At 41.0% G+C, this 11955-nt stretch overlaps 1 protein-coding gene across 3 annotated transcripts in view; it reads left to right on the forward strand.

The window, feature by feature from the left end:
* Positions 1 to 9997, forward strand: part of TEK (TEK receptor tyrosine kinase) — a 97473-nt gene extending 87476 nt beyond the window's left edge. For all 3 annotated transcript variants that reach the window (XM_061631347.1, XM_061631356.1, XM_061631365.1), the window contains 7 exons: positions 1091 to 1281; positions 1806 to 1919; positions 2526 to 2596; positions 5169 to 5209; positions 6681 to 6777; positions 7426 to 7525; positions 8241 to 9997. In XM_061631347.1, the coding sequence (XP_061487331.1) occupies positions 1091 to 1281; positions 1806 to 1919; positions 2526 to 2596; positions 5169 to 5209; positions 6681 to 6777; positions 7426 to 7525; positions 8241 to 8315 (689 nt within the window). In that variant the 3' untranslated portion in view covers positions 8316 to 9997. The remainder of the gene's footprint in view (positions 1 to 1090; positions 1282 to 1805; positions 1920 to 2525; positions 2597 to 5168; positions 5210 to 6680; positions 6778 to 7425; positions 7526 to 8240) is intronic.
* Positions 9998 to 11955: the final 1958 nt, after the last annotated feature.

Genomic DNA, 11955 nt, shown 5'->3' on the forward strand with positions numbered 1-11955 from the left:
AAAAACAACAACCCAGAAGTGCAATTATTTGTATTTTCACTGGTACAATACAAATGAAATACAAGTATTTGTTTGAGCAGTGTTATGCTTTTGTGCACAAGTTAGGGGGGGAAATAAAATAAAGGCACCGTTTGCAGCAACATAAAAGAAGCTTACAGAATGGGAGAGAGAAGCAGAAGTTTCTCTTCATCCCACAGGTAATCCAATGAAAGAAGGGAGGAGGAGGGAGTGGCTGTGGAGAGGGGAATGATTGACACACCCACCTAAAAGCATCGGAGCACAGCGTCTGCAAGCCCTAGAGATGTGGAGTGGAGACTTTTTTTCCTTCCCTTTTTGGATTATCGGAGTATTGGGTTAGTATGGATTTACAGGGGGGAAACTGTGATAGCTCCTGTTTGCTAGTAATGTCATATGAACCATGCAAATTAAATGGGGATGCAAGCAGCACCAGACACACAGTAAATTGCTATGTGGATAAGCCCACAGTCTTCACTGGATTGTTTCAGAGTTTTCCTGTTTCTTTTCTATTTTTTTTTTGTACTCTTGCAAACCTTGTGATTCCCTCAGGCTTACCAATGCTTTCCTCTTGTGCATGAAGGAAGGTACTGTTTTGTCTACATAAGTGACACTTGGAGAATTGGTTCATTTTATACCTGGGGTGAAGAACCTGACTTTTTGTTGGACTCCAGCTCTCATTGGCTCCAGTCAGCATGGCCAATGGTCAACAGGATGACAAGAGCTGTGCTCCCGTACCCCTGTTACATAAGATGCAAGAGCATTAATAGTGCTGTTGGCATTTTTCATAGCAGGACTTGAGTCGAGAAGACTTGGCCCCTTCTTCCATTTGCGCTATAAAGAGAGGGTCTTGGAAGTACAGAAGGGGAGACAACAAGAGGATATTTGCTTAAGGAAGGAGTGGGTGGGGGTAGGCTGCATTAGAGCCTGGCCTTCTGGAGGGATGGGGCAGAAAACTGACATTTTTGGTGGGCTCCATAAGCCCTCTCAGAAGCCTGCCCACAAGGCTCTTTGATTTGGTAAGCTAACATTTGTGCACAGGTTCTCTGAACTCCTCCTTTCTGCTTGATGTCAGGTTACCTCTACCTCGCTATTGAATATGCTCCTCATGGTAACTTGCTGGACTTTTTGCGGAAGAGCCGGGTCCTTGAGACTGACCCTGCGTTTGCCATTGCCAACAGTACGGCCTCCACACTCTCCTCCCAGCAGCTACTGCACTTTGCAGCTGATGTGGCTAGAGGAATGGACTACCTGAGCCAAAAACAGGTAGGCTGGTTTCTTTCATTTTACAAACACAAGAAGTAATTCGTTGAGTCTATGACAGGAGTGGAGAACCTGTGGCTCTCCAGATGTTACTAGATCACAACTCCCATCATCCCTGACCATTGGCCACGCTGGCTGGGGTTCATGGGAGTTGGAGTCCAACAGCATCTGGAGGGCCACAGGTTCCCTATTCCTGGTCTATGACCTAATAAATATCTACAAAAAGGTTGGGAAGTATGTACAGGGCTTAAGTTGCACTAAGCCCAGACATTTGCTTTTGATCCAAGGTCTGTAGTGCAGAAAACTAAGGTGGAGAGGGGATGGAATAGAGTATCCTGAAAGTCATGGTTGGCTGGCTCGCTGGCACCCTGAACAGGAGCATTCCATACTGCAACATTTTGTTGCAGGTCCTACTTGTTAAAAATATGACCAAACCTAAGATCCAAGACTGACAACGAGTGATGCAAAGGCATCAGAAAGATAGGCCAAACATTTCCAAATAAAAAAATAGTTTTTGTTTTCTTTAGTTTATCCACCGGGACCTGGCGGCAAGAAACATCTTGGTTGGAGAAAACTATGTTGCAAAAATAGCAGATTTTGGATTGTCTAGAGGCCAAGAGGTTTATGTTAAAAAGACAATGGTAAGGCAAGACCAAACGAAATTTGTCACCTACGTTTCTTGTGCAGAGGTACCCATTGTCTTATAATATTATCAGTAAAAATGAAATTCCTTTTAAGAAAAGGCAGAACTTAAATTTGGACTTTGCTACAACTTCCAAGAGGGCAGAGACTGTGGTCCCATTGAAACCACTGGGGCTTAATTTCAAAATCTCATTGTTTTGGGTGTTTAGGACTGAGACGTTAGACAGCTTACTGGGGAATATATCAGGTTTAGTTATTTGTAGATGTCACCCATTAAGGGTTAACCAGCTATTTCAAGTAACAAAATGTGAGATGATAGACATTTTGGATTTCCATGAACCTCAGAGGAGTTAAGGAGCAAGTTCAAAGTGCAAAGTTCATAATGTACACATGTAAACAGTTTGATGAATGCCACTCTACAACCCTGGATCTCTTGAGCAGGGCAGGAAGTCAATCCACAAGAATATGCTCTCAAAGAGGTCTTTATATCAAAATGACTGAGAAAGACTTGGTTAAGGCACTGTGTTCATGCATCAGAGATCTCATGCCCAGAACAGACTGGTGTGATTCACTATAATATATCATTCTGAACTCAATGTTTTTAGGGAAGGCTTCCAGTGCGATGGATGGCAATAGAGTCCCTAAACTACAGCGTGTATACAACCAACAGTGACGTGTAAGTGACTCTATTTATGTCTTACTGTGATGTTGTGATTTCAGCCTTTTAAAACCATCTTGAGTAATCCAGTAGAAAAGCAGGGTAAAAATTCTTATATAAAAGAATTAATAATAATACTGAGTTTTCTCAATGTTATAGGCAGTTCCCTTGGGTTTTAATTAGTCCTGAAATTCTAAGCTGAGGCAGATAGTAAGAACAATTCCCAGAGTGGTTTAACAATCAGTCCAGGGAACTCTGGGAATTGTAGTTTTGTGAAGGGAATAGGGATCTTCTAATGATTCTCAGCACCCTTAACAAACTACAGTTCCCAGGATTCTTAGGGGGAAGCCATGACTGTTAAAGTGGCATAATATTGCTTTAAATGCAAGGTGCATATGAGACGAAAGATGCAAATGGAACATATATTCCAATCTCTACCTGGATATTCTGTTGGCTTGGCTGGAACCAACTGCCATTTGGTTCTTCCTCTAGGACTGTATATAATGTTCGTCACTTTGTCATGCTGACAAGATTGGAAATCCAATGTATTTCCAATGGTTTTCATAGCTGCAGGTGAGCTTTAAATATCATGCAGTTCTCTGCATCAGCATGTTCAAAAGGCAAAATGTACTGTTTTACTATGGCTGCTTTCACACATTGGGCTGATTGCGTAAATTTAACGGATTAAAAAGGTAGCGCTTCTGTCCCGATTTCTAAAATCCCTTTCACACTGCAGTACCTGCTGCATTAAGGAACAGCAGCTTTTTCAGCTGATACACCAGCATTTTGCACAACTGTCTTTCACACAGCTTGTTTTCGTCCCTCACCCATGCACAGTGTTCCTCACTGTGAAGGAGGTCTAAGATCACGTCCCACCACCATGCAAGCCCTCTCCCTTTAGGATCTGACTTTTTAAATTGTTTTAGTTGTATCAAGACTGGGGTGTGTGTAGGAAATGTTGCTTCTATCTGCGCCAATGCCGGAATAGCAGTACAACATTTATCAGGCAAAAAACCTGCGTGACTAAAGGGCAGGAACGCATGGCATGCTGGGATGCCTGTCACGTGAGTGGCTGCAGCTAATGAAAAACTCCTGTGATCGTCCGGGTTCCCAGCCTTGCTAACGGATTATTTCTAGTATCATTTATCATGGAAATTTGCACTAAACTTCCACCACATTCCACTAGAATTCTGGAGCTAGCTTGTGCGTCATGTGAAAGATCAAATATAATGCACAAATTACCAGGTAAGAAATTGTCAGAATAACGGAATAAAGTGCAGTGTGAAAGCAGTCTACATCTTCAGGAGCAGTTATTCAGTTTTATGTGATAGTGTCTTTTTTATTTATTTATGAGATACCTCCTTTTATTTCAATTGTTTCTGATTTATTTCTGTTTAGAATAAATGGGTTCGTGACAGTTTTAACTGAAACTAATTTCTGTTTGCTTTTTAAATCACTTTTTACAGAATTTGTTGTTTTGCATGTAGTCCCTTTTTGTAATTAAAAATATGAAAAAAGAGAGCAAAATGAATATTTTTCCTAATTATGTAAGTACCGGAATAGGCTTGGTGTGTGTGATATGTGCCTTCAAGTCGGTTACGACTTATGGCAACCCTATGAATCAGCAACCTCCAATAGCATCTATCATAAACCACCCTGTTCATCGTGCAAGTTCAGGTCTGTGGCTTCCTTAATGGAATCAATCCATCTCTTGTTTGGTCTTCCTCTTTTTCTACTCCCTTCTGTTTTTCCCAGCATTATTGTCTTTTCTAGTGAGTCATGTCTTCTCATTATGTGTCCAAAGTATGATAACCTCGGTTTCATCATTTTAACTTCTAGTGATAGTTCTGATTTAATTTGTTCTAACACCCAATTATTTGTCTTTTTTGCAGTCCATAGTATCCGCAAAGCTCTCCTCCAACACCACATTTCAAATGAGTCGATTTTTTTCTTATCCTCTTTTTTCATTGTCCAACTTTCACGTTCATACATAGAGATGGGAACACCATGGTCTGAATGATCCTGACTTTGGTGTTCAGTGATACTTCTTTGCATGTGAGGACCTTTCCTAGTTCTCTCACAGCTACCCTCCCCAGTCCTAGCCTTCTTCTGATTTCTTGACTATTGTCTCCATTTTGGTTAATGACTGTACCAAGGTATTGATAATCCTTCACAAGTTCAATGTCCTCATTGGCAACTTTAAAGTTACATAAATCTTCTGTTGTCATTACTTTAGTCTTCTTGACGTTCAGCTGCAGTCCTGCTTTTGTGCTTTCCGCTTTAACTTTCATCAGCATTCGTTTCTAATCATTACTGGTTTCTGTTAGTAGTACTGTATGTTATTGCCTGCATATCTTAAATTATTGATATTTCTCCCTCCAATTTTCACACTTCCTTCATCTTGGTCCAATCCCACTTTTCATATGATATGTTCTGCATATAGATTAAACAAATAGGATGATAAAATACGCCCGTCTCACACCTTTTCTGATTGGGAACCAATTGGTTTCTCGTAGATTTTTATAACAACAGTTTTTCTAAATCCAATTGATGTTATGAATGTATGGTTTTCTTTTTATCCAATCTGCAGGTGGTCATATGGTGTGCTATTATGGGAAATAGTTAGTTTAGGTAAGTAATGTATGCATTTTTAGAATTTTTATGTCTGTTAAGAATATTAGAGGAGCACAACTGGACCAGAGCAAGGGTCCATTTAGTCCATTATCATATTTTCTAACTTACAGGGAAGAGGTTTCTCCCTCTGTTTATACTCAGCAACTAGTATCCAGAAGCACACTGCCTCCAAACATGGAAACTGAGTTCAGCTAGAAGAGCTAATTGGCACTCACTGGCCGCTTCTTCATGACTTTATCTAATCCCCTTTAAAGCAATTCAAGCCAGCGGGCATTTGTTCATTTAAAGAGTAAAACTGTATTGTGCTGAAATATTAGAGGTCCCATCTGTATTGGCATTTTGCCAGCTTTTGAAAATAGACATGTTTACACACTTAGAAGTGTAAACCACTTAGAAGCCTATTTTGGCAATAGTAATAACAATAGAAGTGCTTTATTTGTGATGGTACTCATTGGTATGGAGTACTGGCACCTCTTTTTTGGCTGCCCATGGCAACCATTTTGTGTTGACACCCACTGCACTTTTTATCAAGGTATGAGAATTGGCACCCCATATTTGACCAAACAAAAAGCATGGCAAGGGTCTCAGTCCATAAAATGTTGATTGACAAAGTATAATATACAATGATGATATAATAAGAATCAGTCATAATTCAAATCCATGACATAGTGGGTAACATACAAGAGCACAGATAATTTTTTATCAGTTTCAACTTTGGAAATGAAGTCTCAACAGACGGAACATCAAATATGAATTCATACTGAATGAATGGGTTTATAAGGAGAAATCTGCACTAAAATTTTCTTGAGCATTTTTTTTAAAATTGCAAATTGCTTCAAAAATGTGGAGAATCAGATTTAAGACTGGAAAATGAGAAACTGACAGACTGAAATGGACAGATTCATCATCCATCCCTACTTTTGCTCCAGCTTATCAGTAAATAGAAACTGGTTTTTCTGTATATGTACTGCTTGATATAATTCCTCAAGCAGTTATTTCTCACTTATGCCTAACATAGGCCTGCGCAACTTATGATCCACTGAGCCAAACATAGTCTACCAACAAGGATAGCCAATGTGGTGCTCTTCAGATATTGCTGGACTCTAATAATCTCTAGCCAGCATAGTTACAGATGATGGGATTTGTAGTTAGCTACTCCTGAACTACCTATTGTGGCCAGAAGATGCTTGACCATCTCTTTTCATTTTTCTTTTTCTTTTTTGCAGCCTAGATGAAAATGGGAGGTTTCCCAAATGCTGGCAAGCCTTCATACCTGGCTACTGGGCTTGGTGGGCAGTTGTGTAAACCTTGCCTAGACTAATTATCTGCTCTGATTTTGCTGGGAATAGAGTGTTGGTGATTTACCCTCTTGCTTCTAGAAGGCAATTGCCAACCTACTGTTATGTATAGCACAACAACAACAAAGAAACATTCTCAGGACACTGACATGTTTAATCTTTGGTTCTAGGTGGAACACCATACTGTGGGATGACTTGTGCAGAACTGTATGAGAAATTGCCCCAAGGGTACAGACTGGAGAAGCCTCTCAATTGTGATGATGAGGTGTAAGTAATCTCTCTGAATGCCATCTGAATGACATCTTAGAAACACATCTGTATCAGAGGGGTGTTGAATGGGGGCAATTTTCTTCTGGTAAGTGAGATGATGACTACTACTTTGAACAATTTAGTTTGCAAAGGAGAAGGAAGTTGCTAACCATAAAAGAAGTGAAATTCTAAGATGATTGTCCTGGAGAGCAGACAGCATAATTTTTTCTATCAATCAGCCCTGTGAAAGCTATTCTACAAGAAACATTTAATGTTTTGATAATGTCCCATTTAAGTCAAGAAAGATCCTCCCTCACCCCCCATCTACACCTAGTGCAGGGCATAATACACCAGTTGGTTCTCCTGCTTAAGCCCTATTGAAACAAATGGAAACTGTTCATCTTACAGCTCCTGTTAATAATGTCCTGGGGGGTTGGCCAGGAAAACCACCTACATCTTTTTGACATTTGTGTTTCTACTTCAGAAGCATCAGAAAGCCTGACCTCCAAAGACGTATGATGACTTTGTACACTTTGCTATTACGCTGTGATGTCACAGATCATCATAGCCTGTAGAACAGTCCCATCTTGATATTTTGGGCTGTTTACTGTGCATTTGTAGAGAGTAATATACTGTTATTATTGATTTCTTCATCTTCTTCTTCAGTTATGACCTCATGAGACAATGCTGGAGAGAAAAACCTTATGAGAGGCCATCATTTGCCCAAATACTCGTATCATTGAACAGGATGTTGGAAGAAAGAAAGGTAAAGGTGATGACGGTTGTCAGCTTGGACTCAAAAAAGCCTTTCTCACCCATCCACCCCTGGTCACGGTTTTGCTTGCTTGCTGCTGCAAATCATTCCCCTGTAGTTAGTTCCTATGTCACATTGGTACTGTTCCACATTATGTGGGAAGCCTGGATCGAGCAGGTACCAGTATCACATGTTAAACATATGCCATATTTGGGAGCTGCTTCACCTAAAATGTGAGGTGAAAGATGTTGTTTTGGGGGTATACCTGTGAGACACCACATGCCACCAAGTTCCAAAGGTGACACCTGTCAAATGGTCTAACCACTGGTCTTCAGCTAATACATCATGCCCAGATATGGGTGGTTCCTGTCACCAGGAACAGCAGCAATATCTTTAAAAAACATTTTAAAGAGAAGAATAGACAAGACGTAGACCAGGGCTAGGGCACCTGTGACCCTCTGGTTGTTGGAGACCATGAGCTGTGGCCAATGGTCAGGAGCGATGTAGTCCAATAATACCTGCAGGACCATGTGTTCCCCAGTTCTGGCATAGACATTGGTACCCCAAAACTGTTTCAGTCCAGTGAGCTGTGCAGTTTTGTGATGCATTGGGGGGGGGTGGATACAAGGACAAGAGAGGTGGATGTCACTGCAACAAAGAAAGTTACATCAGTTCCTAAGTGTGAAGTAAAATATGTTGAGTTTATTCTTTTTTATTGTAATTCCAGACTTATGTGAATACAACCCTCTATGAGAAGTTTACCTATGCAGGCATTGACTGTTCTGCTGAAGAAGCTGCTTAAGATGGAAGATCTTCAGTTATTTATCAATTTAAGCAACCTTGGGGCGGGGGGACACAAAATGTGTTGTGATGTATAAAACTGCGTATAGCTTTCTGTGCAATACCTGTTTAGCTAAACACATACCTTATGAGTGAGTTCTGCATCAGTACGTTGCAGAAATATGTACGTGTGTGTGTACATATATGTGTGTGTTTATGTGTATTGTGGGTGCGTGCACAATATCTATCTATATATATAAATTTCTCCATCTGCCTATGCACACTCACAGACATACACTACTTGGAATGAGAAAAATGGCTGAGATAAATACATTTTACATTTCATAGACAACTGTGTGTTATTTTTTCTATGAAGTTGGGATTTATTGTAAGCAATGTAGACATACTTCTGCTACACTGGACATCTACCCTGTTCCAGATCAATCCTGTGAGCCACTGCAGAGGTAAAGCAAAAGGCAGAAAAGATGTGGCCCAAGAGACGTTGGGCTAGAGCAGAAAATCCAGCCGCTGCCTCTCTTGATGATAAAAAAATATAAACATAGGCTGCAATCCCATACTCACTCGGGAGTAAGCCCTATTGAACTCAGTGGGGCTTATTTCTAGGTAGAATTGGGGAGGGTGTCATGGAAATGTGCAAATACTGCCTCATACTGAGTCAGACCATCAATTTGCCTAGTTCAGTATAGTCTATGCTGACAGGCAGTAGTTCCTCAGGATTTGAGACAGGAGTCTTTCAGAGCCCTACCTGGAAATAGTGGAGACTGAACATGTGGCCTTCTACGTACAAAGCATCTCCCCTACCACTGAGTGACACCGCTTTGGGAGTGAGGGAAGAGTAAGCATTGTTTCAGGGGGAAGGTAAGGTTCTGCTTTTCAGCCTTATCAAGTGTAGCAAAGAAACACCTTATTATACCTTCCCTTGTCAATCGTGATGGTGAGGAATGATGTACCAGTTGTACCTGGTCAGCAGAAAGGACACGAAAGATTGGGTAGGGGGCGAGTTTTCATAGGAAGCTGCCTTCTACAGAATCAGACCATCAATTTATCTAGCCCAGTATTGGCCATAGTGGCTGGCAACTGTTCTCCTGGGTTTTAGGGAGGAGTCTTCCCAGCCCTACCTGGACATGCCAGGGATGTCACCTTCTCAGAAACAATATCACCACGCAAAACTATTCTGTGGAGGAGTCTGCCTATTCTGGGATTTCTTGTTTTTTGGACTCTTTGATGGACAGAGCCACACCACCTCCAGTATGCCCTCCCCTCTCCTCCCTATAGAGTTTGTATCCAGAGATAAGCATGTCTCACTGGTTCTCAAAGACAGATAAGGACAACAAATGTAAATAAATCTTACTTAACAAACTAAGCAAAAAATGAAGAGGATAAGAAAGTATGAGATTGCCTAAGTAACTAAGACTAAGACACGCTCAAGAAGCTTTTTTTAAAATAAGGATCAAACTGGGATAGATTGGGAAAGGATGGGAAATGAACAGGTATGGGCCTGGGTAGGGTATTTGGAAGAAAACAGAACACAAGCTGAACAAATGCCACTAAACCCTTTCCAAGAGACAGAACTTACAAAAGAGTGGAGATAGTGTAAGCTTGCTGCATTTTAAGACTTCACCATCCCTTCTCCCAACCTACTATTGAAGGATGTCCAGCTCCCTTCCTTCCTTCCTCTTTACCTTGGCATATTCATGGAAAGAAAGGTGGTGTGTAAATGAAATAAATAAATAATATTCCTTCTATGGTGTTGTAATTAATAATTGCAACAATTTGGAGACAATATGTCTGGCTTCCTGAGAAACTGTTTTGAGATGCAGATGGGCACAAAGAACTACAAACTGATTTGCGTCAACCCGATCTGCTCTGTAGCATATTGGAACTGCCTTGAGATGATCCAGACAGGCCACAAATGCACACCAATCAGCCCAATTCCATTCTGGATTCAGATAGTTAGGTTTCACAACCCTAAAAAAGACGCCTGACTCAGATGTAATGGGAAGGAATTCCAAAAGGTAGGTACCATCACACTAAAAACCCAATTCCTATACAGAACAGTATGGACCCGCTGATGAGATGATATTTGCAAGAGGCTCCTGCAGGACCCATGGATCAGATGGATATATAAGGGGTGAGAAAATCTTTTGGACCACACCAAGTGGTAAGGCTTCCTGTCACAAATGTACTTGCATGTCTGCTGTATTAATGAAAAGGGAGTGTATTCTTCCTGCCATGCATTTGAAGGTAAAGTATGTTCAAGTGAGAGGGTCTTGTCAAGGGGTAAACCTTCCACATAATATTCACATGGTCATTTGGTCACCTTTACTAGTAATCCATGGCAGGTGGCACAGAGAGGGGAAGGTCTTTCCCCAAGCTATAGAGTCTCACAAAATCTCTTTGAAGACACAGCTTGTTCCATTTTCCTTTTCTCTATGGTTCCCCATTATAACTGAAAGAAGACTTCAGATTTTATTCCAAGTATTTATGTTTTTCCAAGGAAAACGTATAAGGATGGAATTTTGCCTCAGCCCATAATAATAAAAAGTGCTAAAAGAAAACCCCAGGATGGACAGAGTCATCGAGAGTGCTTGGGCTTTTGTTATGTTTGTTTTGAAAAATTATGAAGTGAGAAACTATTCATAGCCTAGGTCAGATTTCTTTTTTCCTGTGTGTGTTGAGAAGATGACCACCATGTCTAGCAGGGTTGTTTTCTGTTGCTCCTTGTCCACCCAAAGGCACCCATGGTACTCCACCCAGAGAGACCAAACCACAGAGTTGATGGTCTGCCACTTTTGCGTGGAAGGCACCTGTACAGCATCCTTGGTTGTTTGAAGGGATGACACCTGGCACATTATCCCTCTGAGCAACCATACAGCCCAGCAGTGCCCAAGGCCTGCCTTTCCCACAACATGATGCAGGAGATATTTCTTGGAGGGGAGAGACCACAATTTGGGGCTTAGCTAGCAAAACCAGCCAAATATTGTAGAGCTTTGTAACATACATATGTAATACATAACAGGCTTAATGGATAAAATGCCATAAAAAACTAAGCTGATATTAAGAGGAATTATGCTCTTTCTTGAGCAAGCATGCTAAAAATAACCTGACATATCCTCCATTATGACATGTTCCCTGCTGGAGGGCCTGCCTAAGGCCTTTGGTGAGAGCATTGCTTTGTAGGTTAGTGAGAACACAGAGAGGAAGCACAATTTAGAGTGGAGGTGTGAGTTAGAGAGGCTGAGTGTGCAAGTGAGCAACTGTGTGAGCGAGTGAGTTAGAAGGTTGGGACTGGGTTTGGTCTTGGTCTTAGGGTTGGGGTTAGAGTGAGTGTTAGAGTTAGCCTTAGTTAGGAAGAAAGGGATCTCTACAATCAGCATATCTCTTAAAATGTTAAGTCATGCCCCTTCCTTCTTGGTTTCCAGTTTCTTGTTCTAACACTCTCCATAATCATTCAGATATTCTTTCAAAAGTATGTTCGGTAAGCTAGCAAAGAAAATCTGAACCATACAAAAGATTGTGAAGACAGTCCTTTTTAGGCTAACTTTTCATTGTTTCCTGAACCCTTCAGTGCCTGGTGGTTCTTTTCATTTGCTTTTATATGATATTTTCTTGTTTTAGCTTTGGGGCTCCCTTGTTTGATT

This window comes from Rhineura floridana, chromosome 1 (genome assembly GCF_030035675.1).
Source record: "Rhineura floridana isolate rRhiFlo1 chromosome 1, rRhiFlo1.hap2, whole genome shotgun sequence".
In the NCBI taxonomy this organism is placed as follows: domain Eukaryota; kingdom Metazoa; phylum Chordata; class Lepidosauria; order Squamata; family Rhineuridae; genus Rhineura; species Rhineura floridana.